We start from the raw sequence: 23,371 nt of genomic DNA, 5'->3' as shown, positions 1-23,371 counted from the left end.
GGGTTTAATAGTGTGGTCAAATACATTTAAAGCAGTTTTAACTGATGGATTAAATGTGAGAAAGTCTTTTTGAAGTTTGAAATAATATATTTTGAGGTGTTTCCCAAGCACATACACTAAATAGATCTTAACTAGGTTTTGAATATATTTTTTAAATTGAGTAGTACTGCTACCATCGTGAAATCTTTATCCCTACTTAATAAATGCATAAAATACTTGATAAAGGTCACATATATTTCAACTTGAGCTCCATAGCTGGAATTTAACACCCCCCCCCCCAATGCGAATTTTATTTAGAACAGCAGCGCTTTCCATAAACCACAGAATATGTTGAAACATTTTGTCGCTTAAGGTAGGTCCCTACTCGTAGAATTAATGTGTTAACAGTGCAATTTTTGTCCTGATTTACATTAAGGAATACTTTATCTACTTCAAAAGCACAAAAAATAGATAGATCATCTATATTTTTACTGAGATAGGATGTGAAACGCTCATGTACCCTCTTGTACCAAAAACAAAATCACGATGGTTATAAAGACGGTCTATATATTTTTTTCATTGCACATGGCAAACAAATTCTTTGGAACATCAATCACAGGAATAAGGATAATTTTGAATAATTACAGGCTACAGTAAACATTACTGGTTAAAACTGAGACATATTGAAGAATTAATGTCATTTTATTAATAAAATAACAAAGCTCAAAACTCAAATAAAGCTACCAGTTAGAATAATTAATATGTTTACCCCTTTTTTTTTTTGTCTTGATTTATAGCAACTGATGCTTGAAGTATCTGTAAGCCATGATAAATGCATTGGTCATCTTCCTTTCACCGAAATATGGGATAAAACATACAGTCACCCCCATAGCAGTTCAATAGCTCAAGCCTTAATGTTGTCAAAATATTTATAAATTTAAAAAAAAAAAAAAGAAGAATAATACTTTTTGAGAACAATTTTATTTACAATTAAACAACCTTTCCTAAACCCAAACATAAAATTTTAGTCGTAATTTAATCCTTAATATATTATGTACAGAGGACCTGTCCACTCCTTACGAACCGACTTTCCTGGATGTCTATTCATTACTACTTACAAAAGATGATAAGGAAGAGATACAATGTCTTTCGTGCAAAATTATGTCTTAAAATTTTAAATACCCCATTAGTAGCCTGACTTTTTTATTATAACTTTGAACCTTTGTTCGTATGTAGAAACTTTACCGTCAAAAACGAAAGTAGCAAAATCCCACCTGCACAGCATATCAATTGTGCACAAATTAGAGGATAAACGAAAAGTATTACTTAATGACATTAGGGCAAATCATTTGGTATGTTTTCTGTAAATAGGTATCAGAAATATTCGAGTTGTACCAACGTATGGTATCAATATAACCTCCTGTCAACTTTAGGCAAATATACTGCATCCGAAATATCCGGAATTTGATCTTGCGTTTGTGTTTTAAATCGATTCAATTTTCTGCTATGTACTGTATGAGTTTCAACTCGTGCATAAAAACACCATCATTCATCTTTATTCATCCCTCCAACATTTCTGCAGACGTTGTTTACGTTTTTGATAATGCTATATGTAACGTAATTTAAAAACCTAAAACGACTAAATCCAGCTTCCTGTTTACCACGAGTAGGCCCCTACTTTAAATTGAATTAAGACATGCACCTGCTATATAGAAATATTTTTATGATCTCCATGACTGTTCAATCACGTGAAAAAACTAAATTCAATTTAGGATATTGCAATGATTTACCCTTTGAGGCCGTAACTAGACTCAAATTTTTAGTGAGGGAAGGGAACTGGGACCACTCGAGCCCCAAGAGGGTCCATGCAGGGAAGTGTCCTGATGGGGGTTCTCATGAGGAAGGGGTCTCGAATCCTGGGTTTTAGCAAATTAAAGACTTAATCTTTGAAAGTTTTCACTTTTTGAAATATCTTTTACATGCCTTCTTAACGATAATGAAACACCGGGTGAGATGATCGATTTAAAGAAATTGAAACAAAAGTTGAACAGTTCTTGAAAGCATTAATTTAGTACAAAGAAGCATATAATCAATTAAAATTTAAAGTGAATCTTTTTCACATTTCAGAAAACTCTAAAATGTTAGTGAGGCATTTGCCTCATTTGCCTCAATGGTAGTAACGGCCTTGCCCTTGCGATATAAAAATATGGTTTTGATCTCCCAGCTGTATATGCATTTAGCAAAGCATTTATTAAGTGACTGTCCAATCAGGAGACCAAACTAAATTCAATACAAATAAGGAAGTACTACATTGTTTCAATTGCATGTAACTGTAATAGTGAGGTCATGTGCACGTGATGATATACAAGCTCTACAAAATAAATTTTGTTTAAATGGTATATACCTACATTTCCGTATTCCGTTCATTTCTTCATAGTACTTTTTAACAGTACTGCGTTACAAAATTGATTCTCTAAAATACAAATCCGAACGAAATGTGCATGCATGACAATTTCAGGATGCGATCACAATAGGTATGGTTATGGATGTACTCGCATTTGTCCAGAAGAATGTAAGAACATGCACTGTGATGCTTTCAATGGGACCTGCATTTATGGTTGCAAGGACCCTTTTGCAGAGAGACCATTATGCCAAGGTGACCTTTTAACATAAATTCCTTCCTGAACACCGATTATTCTTTATTTTTGAGATTATTAATTTTATTCCTAAAAGTTGAAGATCTTTGTTTGGGTTGCAAAAATCAAACATACATGGAAGATAATTTAACTGTTCAATAACATTCACTCATAATTTTTTTCATAGCCTTTCCATCAGTTCATATGGAATATCTATTCATTTAAAAAAAAATTAAATACCAATGATCAAATTTTGAGAAAAGGTATTTCATAATGATAATGCATGATAATCATTACACTTTTAAAAGAATAAGAATTTAACGAGTAGTGAACTTTTTCAATTACAAGAATCGTAACTCTATGCATTTATTTCGTAAAAATAACAGTGATCACAATATTTATGGTCAATGTGGTTCATAAAATATCAAATTCGAATATTTTAATGAAAAATGTTATTTTAATACAATACATAAAACTTGAAAGTTAGTGGTTCCAGGTCTGTCACAGCATCACATTGAAAACAATGAATTGTTAATTCTCAAAATCGAACATTTTTGCTACCGTATCGTACTTCTTCGAAATAAATTGCCTAGCCTTGCTGATCAACGTATACACTTGCATAAATGAATTAAGTATATCTGTTAAATTAAATAATGAGGCTAATTATGTCAGTATCACCGAAGAATTTACGTATAAATTGTGTATAATCTATACAAAAAATTATCATTGTATACATCTTAAACACAATTGACAAATTATTCAAGCCAAGTAAAAAAAGAAAGTCCAATAGCTATTGTTTTCCGTAGATTGCCAAGAAGGGTATTACAAACATAATAACCATTGTGAAAAATGTGGACATTGCAAAGAAAATTCACCGTGTAACAAGGAAACTGGCCACTGCACTGAATGCCAACCAAATTGGAAACCTCCAAAATGTAATGGTAAGCTATATAATTCTAGATTTTGGACAAATATATGTCACGTTTTATAGCAAATATTATAATTTTGAAGAATATTCATGTACCTATTTATTATAAGTTGAAATAAGACAGCAGTTTTAAATAAGCTCATCAATATTAGAAGAATTTATATTATACAAGTTGACTCCTCAATAATTTTCTTCGACAATTTGGTAAATTAGACTGAAAAATAGATCTTTCTGAAATTATTAACTATGCATGATTCCCGTGAGTTTGTCATCGATGCATCTTTAGGTTACGATTAGATTTCTTATTTAGACTTGTAATGTGGCAGTCACGTGATTTTAGCAAATATACATGCAGTATTGAGGTCATCTATAAATTCCAATATTGCAAGGGCATAACCAAGTTAAAAATCTAAATTTAATTTATAATTCTTTTCAACACTCTTTGTAGTTTGTGAAAAGTGCTGAGGAACCAACATATATTCTACTATCTAATTGCTAAAATTACATTTGTTAGACCGCAAGTTGAATATTTTGCTGGTCAATTACATTTAATATACATATAATTAATAGCGATTCTCTGTAACTACTTAAACTTCTTTGCCACGCATGGTCACCGATTTTGATGAAACTTTGCCCATTATTACAACTTGACACCAGAAACATACATCACATAAAATTTTGTTGCTATGTGTCTTGGTTGCCATGGTAACAACCAGAAAAGGTGGGAAAATTGAGATTTTCAGCTACTTTGAAGCTTTATGAAGCCTTAATAAAGACGAAGAAAAACAAACAAACCATGCTCACAAAAACATGACACCTTGTTGCCACTTATGTATTAAAGAAACTATTTAGAATTTATCTGTAAGTAAGTGGTAACCATAGGTACATTTGGAATACATTTTAGATGCTGAAAAATGCTGAAAAACGCTCAATATTCAATAATGATAGGTGTTACATGATCAAACTCAATCAACAAGCTAAGGAAAACAGTAAAAATATTTGACCCTAAGTAATTAGATATTGGCAATATTATTCTAAAAATACCATTCATTGTTTTCATGGTAACACAGTGTAACCATGCAAAATCTGTTGCTAAGATTGGGTTAATGCTACTATCTGGAGGAAAATCAATAAAATTCATGACTGGCACATATACATCCTTAGGACCTTGCAACACCCATAAGTAAAATTGGGATTAATTGTTACTTTGCAGTGTAACCATGGAAACAACGTACCAGTTGTTTAAAGTGATATTTGTTTGCTGCCTTGGGAATTTACTTACCTTTTAATCAAGAAACATATTATTTGACTCACCTTGAATAGTATTTATCTGGTAGAACTAAAGTTAAATATCACATATTGATAAAGTTTGTTGTAAATTACAACACTGTTCTATGGTTACCAAGAAGTGAAAAATGTTCGATTTTGTTAATTTTATATCAATATTAAACCCTATGTGCCAGTTTTTTGCATCCAGTTAGAGATTGGGTGGTAGTCAAAATTGAAAGTCATGTTAGTTGTTCATAAATATCAATCATAAAAGTTTTGGGAATATACATACAAGGGCACGTATCCAAGGAAACAGAATATTTTTCAGATTTTTATGCATATTTTTTCGGCTAATGTCCATAGCAACGGTCTATTTAAAGAATTGAATTTGAATTTTTTGAAATGTGAAAATTAGGGTCACACCAACGCCTTTAAAAATTTATCAGCAGATGTATAGAAATACTCTTTTTAAAAAGATAGGAGAAAATTAAAACACTAAGAGAGTAAATTTAAAATCCCTTTGTGGTATTAAAACCATGGCAACCATTGCCAACCTATAACAAAAATCATATTTCGTCCTTGGTATATGTTGCAAGGATCTTTTGTCTATTATTTGCTTGCATTTCAACATATAATTATTTTTATTCTTAAGTGTATGACTTTTTAAAATTAAATGAACAAAATTATTGCTTTTGAATACTTTGTTTCCATAGTAACGTATGTAAGAGTTGATTTACCAAACATGTTTATCGCGCATTTAAGACATCAGGCCTTCAACTTTCAGAAACAGTCATTGCCACTTGTCTGCTCTGCTGCAAACGTTAATTGTGGGACTCTGAACATGTTGAAAAATGCCATTTTTTTAAACTTTAGGACATGTTGCTATGGTAACCATGACACATAGCAACCAATTTTTGCCTGATTTGAGTTTATGGTATCAAAGACTCTTATAGAGAGTTTGGAAAAATTCTGAGACTATGCGTGCCACAGCTCCTATATAAAAGTTCAAGTCATTACAGAGAATGGCTCTTAATTCAGCTTCAAGATTTCATCAGCTTCGTAGCACTTTTCAAATATCTTCATACTTCTTGAGTTTATGCGTAAAAGCTTGTCCATTGAGGGTATGCCCTTGCAATATATCGATTTATTAAGACCCTTCTACTACCCTTCAATGAATCTGCTTACAAATATACGACAATATCACTTGTCCTGGGAATGTATGGAAAGTATATGAATAAAATCATCAAATAAACATGGCCTCTAAAATATCTGCGAATAATACTTTATTTGATTACAAAGTACAGTTTTCATTGTATAAAATATAACTTGATCCGCCTCTTAATTGCCTACATACTGCGTCAAATTTTACGATATGACGTCACATTGACAAGTGCATTGCGATCAGTGAATTGTTTATATTTTGCTGTGTGGGATATAACCAAGGACAAATATGCATAGCAAACCGCACACGGAGAACTGATGTTTTTGCATGATGTCATAATAAACATTCCCCTTATAAATAAGACCCGCCTCCTTTTTGTAGTCTTAACTGTGCTGCATTTTCTTCCAAATTTTAGAAATACATTTTATCCCCCAAACAAGACCAAAGGATCCAGGAAGTAAAGAAGTATAATAAATGTTTTAATTAAAAACAGACAAATATGTTAAATTTGAATACATTGTACAAAGTGTTACTACAAATCCCTTTGTTAAATTGAAAAATTCATAAACGACGTTTTATATCTCAAAATTCAAAATTTTAGAATGTGTAGCCGGGTTTTATGACCAGAACTGCAGTAAACAATGTGGACATTGCCTCCAAGGTTTTTGTAACAAAGAAAATGGGATTTGCGATGATGGATGTGTTTCAAACTGGAAAAGACCTTTTTGCAAAGGTAAAGTTTGTTTTCCTCTTGCTTTGCCAACTGTAATACAGTAATATGTTTATTTTGCTTATTAATCGAAACCCATTGGTTATATAACGACTTAATTGTCGACCATGCGAAGAGAAAAATAATTCCTCTGAGCCGATTTTAGTTGGAAATGTTTTTTTTTTTCATTATACATTAAAATAACTGCTTAACTGCCGCAAGTAGTTAGAAAGACTGCAATATGAAATCATCAACATTGTCAATATCTATTATCTTTTACGATAGAAAGTTTACAATATACTGCTTTTTATTGTCGTAAACTGATAGTGATGTCTACATGATTGAGTAAGAAATAATATCTTTTTCCAATCATATGCAATTCAAACTGATATGTTTACACGTGTGCATGTACTAGTATCATCGCCTTACATGTATAAGTTTACTCCCCTGCTATGTTACAATATAAAGAAAAGTTTTACTAACATTTTTCTATCAAATCACTCTCATACTTCAAAAATGTACCCCGTCGCCCGCGTGGCACAGTGGTTAGAAGGTCGACCCTAGAGTCGGGAGGTAAGAAGTTGATCCTTACGTCGCAAGTTCGAATCCCACTGTACGTGGGACGTGGAGACCGGTCCTTCGGATGAGACCGTATAAACCGAGGTCATGTGTCGCAGTAGGTGTTGGCACGAAAAAGATCCCTCACTGCTCAATGGCCGTAAGTGCCGAGCATAGGACAAAATTTGCAGCTCTCCACCGATTATTGGTGGCGTCTCCATACGAGTGAAAAATTCTCGAGAGGGACTTTAAACAACATACAAACAAACAAACACACAAAAATATTCCCCCAAAATACAAACCATATCGATATATCGAAAAAAAAAAAAAAGCCACGAAAAAGCTAAATGTCTACACTTTTTATGAATTAAAACACTTTTTAATAGGGCAATTTCATGGTTCTTGGCTCTTGTTCTTTATTTTTAAAAATATTTTACAATTATTGCTGTTTTGGAGGGCAAAAAAATAAAAGCCACTTTATTTATGAGAAAAGAGAGGGCATTAATATTGGTATTCCAGTCGACATTTCCCATAAGCTTTTAAAATATTTATCAATTATAGAATGCGCTGATGGTTACTATGACCAGAATTGTAGTACCCAGTGTGGAAATTGTCGAGAAGGATTTTGTGATAAGAAAAATGGAAGCTGTCTATCGGGTTGCAAACTGAACTGGAAAGAACCTTTATGTCAAGGTAGACATTGAACATTTTAGTATTTCATATACCATTTGCTTGTATTTATCAAAGTTATCTAGTCTGTTTTTGTATATTTCGATGATTGGTTTAAATAATTAAAGAAAATGATTATTTTTACTGCAAGAAGTTTTCCACCAGCAAATTTAAAAACAACCCATCTCAATTATAGAGTGTGTTGATGGTTATTATGACCAGAATTGTACCACCAGATGTGGAAATTGTCGAGAGGGATTTTGTGATAAAACAAATGGAAGCTGTCTAGCTGGTTGTAAACTAAACTGGAAGGGACCTTTATGTCAAGGTAGACATTTCAACACTCGCAGCCGGCTATTTACTATCGTAAATTTCTTACGTATTAATAGTGATTCTCTATAACCACTTAAACTTCTTTGCCACGCATGGTCACCGATTTTGATGAAACTTTGCACATTATTACAACTTGACACGAGAAACATAAATTAAATGAAATTTCGTTGCTATGTGTCTTGGTTGCCATGGTAACAGCCAGAAAAGTTGGAAAAATTGAGATTTTCAGCTAATTTGAATCTTTATTAAGCCTTAATAAAGACTTAGAGAAACAAACAAACCATGCTCACAAAAACATGACACCTTGTTGCCACTTATGCTATAAAGAAACTATTTAGAATTTATCTCTAATTAAGTAAGTAGTAACCATTGGTACATTTGGAATACATTTTAGATGCTGAAAAATGCTGCAAAACGCTCAATATTCACTAATGATAGGTTTTACATGAACAAACTCAATCAACAACCTAAGAAAAACAATAAAAATATTTGACATTTAGTTATTAGGTACTGGCAATATTATTCCAAAAATAACTTACATGGTTGCCATGGTAACACAGTGTAACCATGCAAAATCCGTTGCTAAGATTGGGTTAATGCTAATATCTTGAAGAGAAACAATAAAATTCATGACTGGCACATATATATCCTTAGGACCTTGCAACACCGACAATATAAGATAAATTGGGATTAATTGTTATTTTGCAGTGTAACCATGGAAACAACATACCAGTTATTTAAAGTGATATTTGTTTGCTGCCTTGGGAATTTACTTACCTTTTAATCAAGAAACATATTATTTGACTCACCTTGAATAGTATTTATCTGGTAGAACTAAAGTTAAATATCACATATTGATAAAGTTTGTTGTAAATTACAACACTGTTCTATGGTTACCAAGAAGTGAAAAATGTTCGATTTTGTTAATTTTATATCAATATTAAACCCTATGTGCCAGTTTTTTGCATCCAGTTAGAGATTGGGTGGTAGTCAAAATTGAAAGTCATGTTAGTTGTTCATAAATATCAATCATAAAAGTTTTGGGAATATACATACAAGGGCACGTATCCAAGGAAACAGAATATTTTTCAGATTTTTTTGCATATTTTTTCGGCTAATTTCCATAGCAACGGTCTATTTAAAGAATTGAATTTGAATTTTTTGAAATGTGAAAATTAGGGTCACACCAACGCCTTTAAAAATTTATCAGCAGATGTATAGAAATACTCTTTTTAAAAAGATAGGAGAAAATTAAAACACTAAGAGAGTAAATTTAAAATCCCTTTGTGGTATTAAAACCATGGCAACCATTGCCAACCTATAACAAAAATCATATTTCGTCCTTGGTATATGTTGCAAGGATCTTTTGTCTATTATTTGCTTGCATTTCAACATATAATTATTTTTATTCTTAAGTGTATGACTTTTTAAAATTAAATGAACAAAATTATTGCTTTTGAATACTTTGTTTCCATAGTAACGTATGTAAGAGTTGATTTACCAAACATGTTTATCGCGCATTTAAGACATCAGGCCTTCAACTTTCAGAAACAGTCATTGCCACTTGTCTGCTCTGCTGCAAACGTTAATTGTGGGACTCTGAACATGTTGAAAAATGCCATTTTTTTAAACTTTAGGACATGTTGCTATGGTAACCATGACACATAGCAACCAATTTTTGCCTGATTTGAGTTTATGGTATCAAAGACTCTTATAGAGAGTTTGGAAAAATTCTGAAACTATGCGTGCCACAGCTCCTATATAAAAGTTCAAGTCATTACAGAGAATGGCTCTTAATTCAGCTTCAAGATTTCATCAGCTTCGTAGCACTTTTCAAATATCTTCATACTTCTTGAGTTTATGCGTAAAAGCTTGTCCATTGAGGGTATGCCCTTGCAATATATCGATTTATTAAGACCCTTCTACTACCCTTCAATGAATCTGCTTACAAATATACGACAATATCACTTGTCCTGGGAATGTATGGAAAGTATATGAATAAAATCATCAAATAAACATGGCCTCTAAAATATCTGCGAATAATACTTTATTTGATTACAAAGTACAGTTTTCATTGTATAAAATATAACTTGATCCGCCTCTTAATTGCCTACATACTGCGTCAAATTTTACGATATGACGTCACATTGACAAGTGCATTGCGATCAGTGAATTGTTTATATTTTGCTGTGTGGGATATAACCAAGGACAAATATGCATAGCAAACCGCACACGGAGAACTGATGTTTTTGCATGATGTCATAATAAACATTCCCCTTATAAATAAGACCCGCCTCCTTTTTGTAGTCTTAACTGTGCTGCATTTTCTTCCAAATTTTAGAAATACATTTTATCCCCCAAACAAGACCAAAGGATCCAGGAAGTAAAGAAGTATAATAAATGTTTTAATTAAAAACAGACAAATATGTTAAATTTGAATACATTGTACAAAGTGTTACTACAAATCCCTTTGTTAAATTGAAAAATTCGTAAAACGACGTTTTATATCTCAAAATTCAAAATTTTAGAATGTGTAGCCGGGTTTTATGACCAGAACTGCAGTAAACAATGTGGACATTGCCTCCAAGGTTTTTGTAACAAAGAAAATGGGATTTGCGATGATGGATGTGTTTCAAACTGGAAAAGACCTTTTTGCAAAGGTAAAGTTTGTTTTCCTCTTGCTTTGCCAATTGTAATACAGTAATATGTTTATTTTGCTTATTAATCGAAACCCATTGGTTATATAACGACTTAATTGTCGACCATGCGAAGAGAAAAATAATTCCTCTGAGCCGATTTTAGTTGGAAATGTTTTTTTTTTTTCATTATACATTAAAATAACTGCTTAACTGCCGCAAGTAGTTAGAAAGACTGCAATATGAAATCATCAACATTGTCAATATCTATTATCTTTTACGATAGAAAGTTTACAATATACTGCTTTTTATTGTCGTAAACTGATAGTGATGTCTACATGATTGAGTAAGAAATAATATCTTTTTCCAATCATATGCAATTCAAACTGATATGTTTACACGTGTGCATGTACTAGTATCATCGCCTTACATGTATAAGTTTACTCCCCTGCTATGTTACAATATGAAGAAAAGTTTTACTAACATTTTTCTATCAAATCACTCTCATACTTCAAAAATGTACCCCGTCGCCCGCGTGGCACAGTGGTTAGAAGGTCGACCCTAGAGTCGGGAGGTAAGAAGTTGATCCTTACGTCGCAAGTTCGAATCCCACTGTACGTGGGACGTGGAGACCGGTCCTTCGGATGAGACCGTATAAACCGAGGTCATGTGTCGCAGTAGGTGTTGGCACGAAAAAGATCCCTCACTGCTCAATGGCCGTAAGTGCCGAGCCTAGGACAAAATTTGCAGCTCTCCACCGATTATTGGTGGCGTCTCCATACGAGTGAAAAATTCTCGAGAGGGACTTTAAACAACATACAAACAAACAAACACACAAAAATATTCCCCCAAAATACAAACCATATCGATATATCGAAAAAAAAAGCCACGAAAAAGCTAAATGTCTACACTTTTTATGAATTAAAACACTTTTTAATAGGGCAATTTCATGGTTCTTGGCTCTTGTTCTTTATTTTTAAAAATATTTTACAATTATTGCTGTTTTGGAGGGCAAAAAAATAAAAGCCACTTTATTTATGAGAAAAGAGAGGGCATTAATATTGGTATTCCAGTCGACATTTCCCATAAGCTTTTAAAATATTTATCAATTATAGAATGCGCTGATGGTTACTATGACCAGAATTGTAGTACCCAGTGTGGAAATTGTCGAGAAGGATTTTGTGATAAGAAAAATGGAAGCTGTCTATCGGGTTGCAAACTGAACTGGAAAGAACCTTTATGTCAAGGTAGACATTGAACATTTTAGTATTTCATATACCATTTGCTTGTATTTATCAAAGTTATCTAGTCTGTTTTTGTATATTTCGATGATTGGTTTAAATAATTAAAGAAAATGATTATTTTTACTGCAAGAAGTTTTCCACCAGCAAATTTAAAAACAACCCATCTCAATTATAGAGTGTGTTGATGGTTATTATGACCAGAATTGTACCACCAGATGTGGAAATTGTCGAGAGGGATTTTGTGATAAAACAAATGGAAGCTGTCTAGCTGGTTGTAAACTAAACTGGAAGGAACCTTTATGTCAAGGTAGACATTTCAACACTCGCAGCCGGCTATTTACTATCGTAAATTTCTTACGTATTAATAGTGATTCTCTATAACCACTTAAACTTCTTTGCCACGCATGGTCACCGATTTTGATGAAACTTTGCACATTATTACAATTTGACACGAGAAACATAAATTAAATGAAATTTCGTTGCTATGTGTCTTGGTTGCCATGGTAACAGCCAGAAAAGTTGGAAAAATTGAGATTTTCAGCTAATTTGAATCTTTATTAAGCCTTAATAAAGACTTAGAGAAACAAACAAACCATGCTCACAAAAACATGACACCTTGTTGCCACTTATGCTATAAAGAAACTATTTAGAATTTATCTCTAATTAAGTAAGTAGTAACCATTGGTACATTTGGAATACATTTTAGATGCTGAAAAATGCTGCAAAACGCTCAATATTCACTAATGATAGGTTTTACATGAACAAACTCAATCAACAACCTAAGAAAAACAATAAAAATATTTGACATTTAGTAATTAGGTACTGGCAATATTATTCCAAAAATAACTTACATGGTTGCCATGGTAACACAGTGTAACCATGCAAAATCCGTTGCTAAGATTGGGTTAATGCTAATATCTTGAAGAGAAACAATAAAATTCATGACTGGCACATATATATCCTTAGGACCTTGCAACACCGACAATATAAGATAAATTGGGATTAATTGTTATTTTGCAGTGGAACCATGGAAACAACATACCAGTTATTTAAAGTGATATTTGTTTGCTGCCTTGGGAATTTCCTTACCTTTTAATCAAGAAACATATTATTTGACTCACCTTGAATAGTATTTATCTTGTAGAACTAAAGTTGAATATTATATATTGATAAAGTTTGTTGAAAAATACAACATTGTTGCTATGGTTACCAAGAGGTGAAAATGTTCGATTTTGTTAAATTTTATATCAATATTTAATCCTATGTGCCAGCTTTTTGCATTAGAGATTGGGTGGTAGTCAAAATTGAAAGTCATGTTAGTTGTTCATAAATATCAATCATAAAAATTTTGGGAATCTACATATAAGGGTATGTATCCAAGGAAACAGAATATTTTTCAGATTTTTATGCATATTTTTTCGGCTAATTTCCATAGCAACGGTCTATTTAAAGAATTGAATTTAATTTTTTTGAAATGTGAAAATTAGGGTCACACTAACGCCTTTAAAAATTGATCATCAGTTATTTAGAAATATGCTTTTTAAAAAGATAGGAGAAAATTAAAACACTAAGAGAGTAAATTTGAAATCCCTTCGTGGTATTAAAACCATGGCAACCTATTAGAAATATCATATTTCGTCCTTGGTATATGTTACAAGGATCTTTTGTCTATTATTTGCTTGCATTTCAACATATAATTGTTTTTATTCTTATAATTACTTTTGAATACTTTGTTTCCATAGTAATGTATGCAATATTTGACTTACCAAACACGTTTATCATAAATTTAAGACATCAGGCCTTCAACTTTCAGACACAGTCATTGTCACGTGTTCGCTTTGCTGCAAACGTTAACTGTGGGACTCTGAACATGTTGAAAAATGCCATTTTTCAAACTTTAAGACATGTTGCTATGGTAACCATAACACGTGGCAACCAGTTTTTGCCTGATTTGAATTTATGGTATCAAAGACTTTTATCATAGAAAGTTTGGAGAATTCTGAGACTATGCGTGCCACATGTCTTATATAAAAGTTCAAGTCATTACAGAGAATGGCTCTTAAATTCTATAAATTTGTATATACATCATTCTGTGATCCCCTTGCAGTCTTATCTGAAATCTTAAAGAGAGAATATATACCAATGTTTTTTTTTATAAGTAGCGCTACTGTAACATGATATATGTTTAAGAATTCTGCACTAGATTGTTGCAATGTTGGCGTTATCAACTGCCAGATCGTTCCCATCCTCGAAAGCTTTTGAAGCACTGATTTTTGCCTCAAATTTCATAGAACAGCATTTTAAATTTGAGTTGTCCTGCATTATCACAGAAAAAATAAATTGAGGAGTATTCAAGAACGATTTCTGTATTTACACAACCACAATTCAGATCAGCATGAAATTTGGCAAACATATAGTAATACACATGTTTTATAAATAACATATGTTAAATAATGTTTTGCTCTTTGTTTGTGACGTCACAATTTGAAAATGACGTCAATATGTAGGTGACTTGTGACAAAAAAGATTGACTCAGTCGTACTCGAGCAACGAACGGCTGTAAAATTTAACGTGCATCTTGTAAATTCCTTTCAGTAGCATATAATAATTAGTACAAAATTTATGAAGACAAAAGACTTGTCAGAAGTTAAATCATTAGTTGGATTAATTGTTTAAGTGAAGGAAGGGAGATGGTTAAAATGATGTTTGTCCTGTCGCCCAGTAAAAGCAAGCTGGGGAAGAGATGTGTCCTTAGCTGAGCAATTTGTTCTGAAAGATCACCAAGTTACAGTTAGAAAAATAGTTGAATATCTTAACAATAATATTATCATTAAATATATCAATAATATCGCTTACTTTACTCTTTAAACATATCAAATATAATAAAAAGAAGGTATCCAAACTTTATCCATATTGGATAATCAATGCTCCAAGGACAGAGGACTAGGGTTGTGATGATCACCATGCTAATTCTGAGAAAGGATATCCCATCCTATTGCCTAGAATTGGATATTTCTGACAAACAGACCGTGTTATAAAAAAAAGTTATTTGCATGGTAAAAAATACTAGTACAAGACTCGGAAAAATCGTTTATTTTCTGTGAACAGAACGCTACGGAGCAAGTCACGTGACTGCCTGTATCACGTGATTTGCACAATGGCAGAACGGTGGCATATGTGCATTAAAATCGGAGAGGACTACTTTAAAAATAATAAACAATGAAATCTAATTTCATTTCTTTTGTGGAAGTAATTCAATTAGTTCGCGAACTTTTTGATAACCCCGTGTAATTCAACATTTCTGTATACTAACTCAAACAGAGTTACCAGCTCAATCTTTTTAAAATAGCTCCCATCGAAATATGACAACTTTTATATTTTCTTCGGAATATCCATTTACGTAGCAAGCGAAGCTTATAAGCTTTCAAATGACGCTTGGATAGTTCCAATTATCTTTAAAGACTATTTATTGCTCTGCAATTAATGTAGATATTAACAAATTATAAAAAGAAAAATATTTTGGACATGTGTGTGCTTTGCGGAATTGCATCATTTTAGGGAAAAAATAATTGATTGAACCTATAGAAAAGCAAAGACATTTTTGTAAAATAGATGAAAGTTAATACATATTTTTTTTCTTCAAAAATCACTTTCATTCTTACCTTTTTATCAAATATCCAATTCAGAATGTGTTGATGGATATTATGACGAAAACTGCGATCAAAAATGTGGACATTGCCTTCAGGGAGTTTGTGACAAGACAAATGGAACTTGCATGAGTGGATGCTCACCAAACTGGCAGGAACCTTTATGCCAAGGCAAGATTTCATTCTCTTTTTCCGCATTTCTTACCTAACATAAGAATGGTAGTGTCTTTTAGTTATTGCAAAAAGTAAACTTACGTTTGACCTTAAAGTAAGTAATCTTGCTTGAAACTTGTCGCTTCATGAACTGGGTTCTAGAGTATAGTAAAGGCAACTCATTAGGATATGTAGTAATGAGGTCATAATGAGTTGTAACGTCATAACATTTGCTCCACTCTGATCGATCTATATTAGGAAATATAGCTATTTAATATCAATAATAAGAATCTGTGAAGTTGAAGTGCAATGCAGCATAACAAGAGGAATGTATGTACGTGAACTTATTTATTTTACTGCATAGTTCTAGAGAAATGATGTGCATTTCTCTGTAAATCATTAGATAATTTATAATATTCAATGACGTAGCAAATACCCTATTTTTGTACCGTTTTTTTGCTTTTGCTTTTTTTTCCACATAATAACGAAGTTATATCAGAAATCTGACTGTATTAGCATAAGTTTTGATTAATTGATTGATTGATTGTATGTTGTTTTACGTCCGGTTAGAGAATTTTTCACTCAAATAGAGACATCACCATATACCGGTGAAGGGTTAAAACCTCAGATCTTTACTGGGCACTCAGGGCCATTGAGCAGTGAGGGTTATTTATCGTGCCAACGCCAACCGTGACACGGGACCTCGATTTTTAAGGTCTCATCCGAAGGACCCGCAGCTTTCACTTCAGAGTGCCGAGTGCTTGGCGAAGGAACAGTTGCTATCTATTTTTTATCAACTTAGGTCAGTCGCGGCCGTGATTCGAACACACGGCCTTCCGATCACGGAGCGAGCGCTCTATCGACTGAGCTGCCGTGATAGTCATTGTTTTTGATATGGTATAGATACCGAGGGACACACTTAAACATTGTGTAGTTTAATTATACTTTGCCTGTGAACTTTTTGGCTAAATTTTATATTTCGTGTTTTAAGTTAAAATTGGGTTACATGATGACAAAAATTGCTGATATAAAAAAGAGAATAACTCTTCAAAAAGACACTTAGAAATTACAAGTAGAATGTCGTCTAGAAAAAAAAAAAGATCGTTGCACCTCCAAAGTCTATTGGTTGGCTTCTCTTAATAGAAAATGGACTGAGTCTATTATCTTTTCCGCCAGTGCTTTTACCCCAGTAGGATTCAATTACAAGGCGCCCAGCACAAGAGGTGTGTCACACGTCATTCGGATGAGACATTTCAAAATCCTGGTCCTTTGTCACGGTAGGCGTTAAAAAGATAGTTATCCTTCACTTTTAAAGATGTTAGCACCATGATTAGATTAAAATATCCACGCTTCACTTAAAAGCAGGTGTCGTCTCTTTATGAGTGAAAAAAAAATTGAATGTGAAGCTGAACAAAATACATGAACAATTAATCAAGCCTAACTATATCTTCTGAATGAAATAGACAAAAAAAAAAAAAAGCTTTTATCGACTAGTTCGGAACAACAAACTGTACAGATGAAGTTACTTTTACATCTTTTAGAATGTATTGACGGATTTTATGACCAGAATTGCAGTACTATGTGTGGTGAATGTCGTGAGGGATTTTGTGACAAAAAAAACGGAAATTGCTTGAATGGTTGCAAAACAAACTGGAAAGAACCTTTATGTCAAGGTAGAAATACAACGTAAGACTGTTTAACCATGAATATTCTAAGCATTTGTCTTATCAATGGAGATTAAAACTCTATCAAAGTAATGCTTCAATATCAGAAAAATCAGTATAGCAGTGGTTTAAGTACCGGTAAACAATGCGTGTTTTATTGTTGACTTTGTCAGTAGTAAATACAGATCTGTCCAGTAATGTGGTTTTATATCGTGTAACTTGAATTTATATTAGGAATATCTATTACCTCCAAGAGTTCTTTTTCTGCGGTGTCTTTACCACCCTTTATAGGCAACCCGGATACAAACTGTGGATTGTTTATTTCATTCAAATGAAGAAGCTTAAATTAATGAAAAACTTATTTTGTCCTTTTTGTGACTTTGCTACAATTTTTTTCTACAATATTTATGACTTGTAGCAGGCACTTTTTTCTGTAATAAGTTTTTAACCCATAGTAAAATAATGCTATTTTTATGCTATGGGGTTAAAAAAATATCACAAAAACAAGTGCCTGTGCTTTGTATTTGGTGCTAGATAAATGAAGACCTTCAAGGTCCTTAAAAATTAACAAACATTTCATTTGTTAAAAGTAAATATTTCTTCAACATATAACTAACAATGTGCATCTACATGTCAGTAGTAATTGGCCTTAAAAAGTATATAAGTCTCATTACAAATATGTTTTTCAAACAGAAAGCGTCATAGTACGATTTTAGGAGTACATAATCAGACTAAACATTTTGGCGATCGGCAACTCTTAATGTACGATCCAACGAATAGAGTAACAAGGTAGATAAATAACGGACAAGGTTACTACTGCATAAGGTATATTAAGATTTTTCACAATTACATTGGAAAGGTTTGGAACCTTTTAAGCAAAGAGAACCATTAATTTTGATACTTATCTAATTCATTTGGAATGCCTCGCCTAGCTGTTAGGAAATAAACTAATCTATTACTTCTAGCTAAGCTACGTTTGGAGGAAATCAAGATCTAAGGGGTATTTGCGGGGGGGGGGGGAGTGAGGGGCCTTACCCCAATTTCGATCGAAAGGATATTTTGCCTGCCCTCTGAATGTTAATACCTCCCACAGTAGTTTCTTGCAGAAATAAGAGCCATAATTGCTCAAAGGACGTAAGCAGTCTTTTCCGGCAATTGTTGATGTTCTAATTCGAGTGAAACATTTTCGAAGGGACCAAAAAAGAAGTCTAAAAAATTTGAAATTTGATTAAAAAAAAAATTAAATTCAATGTTTCTTTTCTTGAATTATTTCTTTGTTTTCAACATTTAAACAATTCTGCAACCCCAGCCTTTCGCCGATATACACCCCCGAACTTGTTGGGAGTCCCCCACCCCTTCCCTCCCTCCACACAAATTATATTTCTTAGACTATTTAATCATGAATACCATACGATTTTTTGGCTTTCCCTCCAGCGAAAGTTGAAACCATGCCGGACATCCTTTAAATTTCAAAACACCAGTACCTAGAGAAATTATAGTTTTCCCGTGTTTTAGGAAAAATATCACTGGAAAAAAATCCCACTAGATTTTTTACGGATTGCTTTTATCGTTCAGACAAGGATTGAAAATATTGATGAAATTGCATAGTTTCAAATCAGAATGCATTGTTTACATTTTCTAGAGATCAAGACAAATGAAAAATCTGTTTAAAATTTTTTTCTTATAATTTTCGGTAATAAATTGGTTAAATAATAGATAGAGGCCAAAATAGCGCGAAACTCAGAATTATGACGGAACGTCATAGTCATGCAATTTTACTTGTGACGTAATTACTTAACGGTAGGCCCAAAATAGGCCCATGAAACTTAACGCAGGTTTTGCAAATAGGCTCGAAATAGACCCGCGGCACAAAGAATGTTAAAACGGGATAGTAAGAGGTCTGTCTCATGCAACACTTTAATGTTTGATTTTTTGATTTTCATTCTACTAAATTCAGAAATTTAAGAAAAATGAATGACATTGATGATTTGATTTCATAAGGCTTTTTCAGTAACTTAACATTGAATGATTAATTTAAGAATGTAGTGACGGAATGTATGACCACAAGTGCAGCACCATGTGTGGGAATTGTAGTGTAGGATTTTGTGACAAGAAAAATGGAAGCTGTCTATCTGGTTGCAAACTGAACTGGCAAGAACCTTTATGTCAAGGTAGACATTTGAACTATCAAGGCATTTTATTCTATAAATTTATAAACACAATAATTTTCTAGCCTTCTTTATTCTTAAATTTGTAAATAATCAAGTTAAAGGCCCTCTTCCACTCTGGTTTGAAAACACAGCTAAAATTTATGAGGAAGCCCTACCTGATGCATTTATTACGATTGTATTTACCCAGATCTTTAAATAAAGCGTTGTTAGGTATATGTATAACGTATGTTCAGTCAGATCATATTTATTTTAATAAATTATTGTATGCTGAATATGTATATGTACTACAGTAATCGCTTTAAAGAACTTAAAACTTAAGCTAATTTACATGGCTGTAATTGCCTCAAACGTTAACGTTAAAAGTTTAAAAAAGGAAAGAAAAACAATCTTTCTGTGCTTTTTCATGCATTATCAATTTGGTGTCAAACATTCAGCATTTTTGTATATACCTTTTTGAAACCATTGTGAACAACGTTATTTGGACTGTCATTTATAACGTCACAATCGCCGCTGCACGCTCACTGACCCTCCATTTAGTACGGCCTCAAATCCAGTTAATATGTTTTCTTATGAACTGTTTGCTTTTATATAGATTATATAGGAACTATAAATGGACTCTATAATTAATTATTTAAATGAATTTATATTTACCTTATCATTCAATTTCTTGTTCAGAATGTGCTGATGGATATTATGACGAGAGCTGCAGCAAACAATGTGGACACTGTCTTAAAGGAGATTGTGACAAGACAAATGGAACTTGCATGAGTGGATGCTCACCAAACTGGCAGGGACCTTTTTGCCAAGGCAAGATCTAATTCTAGTGTTAATTTCTTAACTGATTATAACTGGTATGAGAAGGGTAGTTTCTTTTATTTTTTGCTAAATATCTGTATTCATTCAACTGATAATAAAAAAAAAAAAATGATGTTCACGTTATTATTTATGATGTGCCTATTTTATACTCTCTTCTTTCCTGAAGCAATTTATATAGATTAATTTATCCTCATTAAAAGTCAGGTTAATCTTATTCTGCGTCCACTTAAAACTCAAATTTAAGGAAATAGAAAAAAAACTCAATTGATCAGTTTTCTTACTATAACAGTTTGCAACACGATTGGAATAGTGGCCTTCATCATGCTGTTTTCATTATCATCCCATGAATTCTTTTCAAATCTTGAAAGCAGTCGTGGAAATCGTGATAATTGTAGTCTTTGGAGACCAGGTCTTCCAACAAACTGTTCGGAGTTCGATGGGCACTAAAAGTGTTCTTTTATTAGCTAACCTGTTTTTAAATTCTTATGAAGCAGAAATTATTCGAAAATTCTACATGAGAAGAAGAAAACACTTGTTGTGGCCTTCAATCGACATTGAGATATATGGACGACGTTTAAGCAATTAAAACTAGTCACTTCCATTCATGTGTCGACCTCACATACCCCAGTAAATTCGAAATATAAGGCACCGAAGTGCCACTTCTGTTTCAAACAGGTAGGGGCTCTAAGGGCCAAAATCGGCCCAAATAATATGAATTTTTTAAGTTAGTCCAAAAATGGACTCCACTGATTTTATTTAATATTAGTGTATTCCATAAAAAGCAAATTTCGGGAAGTTGACTACTAAGAGTACCAATGACGTCATATATATGACATAGTCTTGATAATGTTTGGCAAAAATCATCAAAATCTCATACGTTTTGTAAGAAGTTGATCAAATGAAATTCCTCCACAAGCATGCACCAAAATAAAATTTCTTTTACATGTTCCTTATCAAAGTATCTATCAACATTTGAAGTATGGTATTGGTGTATGCCAGCGGAGCATTAAAAAGCCGCCGGTGAATAAAAAGCATCACTGTGTATCCGAGTTATCAATGACCGATTATTATATCAGTAGAATCTACATAAAATATCATTTTGTGGTGTTATTTCATCGTATAGGTTAAAAAAGCCTACTTTCATATACTAATCGAAAAGGTAATAAATTGATAACGATTTACGGCAGGGTGGTTAAAATATACACGGAAATATTGATCCGCTCCTCAGTTTACACGGCTCCGTGTAACCGGCCTTTTATGAAAATAAATGTAAAATGCAAAAAACAATTAAGCCAATCGTAACCAAACCAAATCGAGAATAAGTCAGCTTTAAAAAGTATAGTCTTGTGTTACTATTTTATCATAAAGGAAATGAAATGCTCCTTTAATGATACAAGTATATAGAATGTCCGTTACAGTCATACTACTTACATAGATCTACGAAATTCTACTACAAGTACATGTTGTGACTATTATTCTCACGATAACAACTTAGCATAAAAAAAAAATCTCCATTCAACTTAAGGAGGTTGGATCCTGCCATCAAAAGTAATGAAAATTTTTTATTAAGTATATTTTTAGAATCTACACTCATAGCTTACTTAAAATTCAAAACAAAAAATGGGGGTAAATGCGCTTCTTTTAACGCTACAGAGCATTTAGTCTGACCTTTTTCCTCTGAAAATACGTTTTTACACATAAATCAATTTTAAAAGTCCACCCCCCCCCCCAATATTTTGTACTCAAATAAATTATGGGAACAAACACAGTCTTATTTCATTTTGAGGAAACACATTTAAATTTGTGACAACAAAAAATTTTCAAATTACTTCGCATGTTCAATTATTTGACCTTTTTGCACTCAAAAGATATCATTTTTCTGGCATTAAGAATTTAACAAGCAATAAAATCCTTTGAAAGTAATGACATTTTACTGAATTTAAGAAGAATGGTTAAAAGTATCTTATATATTCAGGAAAGAAAATCAAAAGTTGGTGTCTTTGAGGTTATTATTATTTTTTTTTTAGATATTATTAAAATAGTGCTAAATTCAAGCTTAAATTAGGGCTATTTTTTTCTTGATTTTCACAATATATTTGCTATATGTATCAAACATGATAATTGAATTCATGAAAATTTATTTGAAATATAATCTAGGACCAGCATGAAACAGTTCCCGGGACTCTATGTGCAGGCTGCATGGAAAAATAAGAATCCAAACTTAGCATACTTTAAATACTTCGAAAGTGAAATAATGATTTTTTTTTCTTCTAAAAAACCTTCCGCTACAAAGTATAGTTCCTCACTTAATGCTTTTGGTATGGAATTTAATCATGGAGTTTTAACTGAATTTAGTTTAATTAGTATTGTAGAATCCACATTTATTATAAGAACTAAAACATTATGCAGAATTTTTTAAATATAGGTTAAAACCAAAATCTGCTCAAAAGCTCAGGAGCGAACCTCGTGAAGTTACATGTAATCAGAAAAATCCACTAATTCAACTGACTGAATTTGATATACAAGTGTATGTTTTATTTTCTCTAGTTTCAAAAATCATTAATGTATTCGATGCACTATTGTAAGAGTTTGTTCTCCTGACATGGTACTATTTCCGCTAGGGTAGTCCTCTATGCACGTTGAAGGAATATACAATTTTTATGTCATTGAATTTAGAGACTCCTCCACCGATAAGGACCAAGTCGAATTACATGTACATGGAATACTTTTTATGCTGTATTCTTGTCACCTGGGAGAAATGTAACACCTCATAGACCAGAACAAATGTTTTCAGCGA

The 23,371-nt window shown here is 32.6% G+C and overlaps 1 protein-coding gene across 1 annotated transcript in view; it reads left to right on the top strand.

Moving 5' to 3' along the window:
- The window catches only part of LOC133179757 (receptor-type tyrosine-protein phosphatase epsilon-like), a 92,809-nt gene that overhangs the window by 45,783 nt on the left and 23,655 nt on the right, over nt 1-23,371 (top strand). The window contains exons 2-7 of the mRNA XM_061314449.1: nt 7,803-7,934; nt 11,995-12,126; nt 12,299-12,430; nt 17,465-17,596; nt 19,627-19,758; nt 20,434-20,565. Coding sequence (XP_061170433.1) covers nt 7,803-7,934; nt 11,995-12,126; nt 12,299-12,430; nt 17,465-17,596; nt 19,627-19,758; nt 20,434-20,565 — 792 coding nt within the window. The remainder of the gene's footprint in view (nt 1-7,802; nt 7,935-11,994; nt 12,127-12,298; nt 12,431-17,464; nt 17,597-19,626; nt 19,759-20,433; nt 20,566-23,371) is intronic.

The sequence above is a fragment of the Saccostrea echinata genome, unplaced genomic scaffold, assembly GCF_033153115.1.
Source record: "Saccostrea echinata isolate AGI-Se365-2 ecotype Australia unplaced genomic scaffold, CSIRO_AGI_Sech_v1 ptg000005l, whole genome shotgun sequence".
Taxonomy (NCBI): domain Eukaryota; kingdom Metazoa; phylum Mollusca; class Bivalvia; order Ostreida; family Ostreidae; genus Saccostrea; species Saccostrea echinata.
Note: the sequence above shows the minus strand (reverse complement) of the source record. Positions and strands in the feature narration are given on the sequence as shown.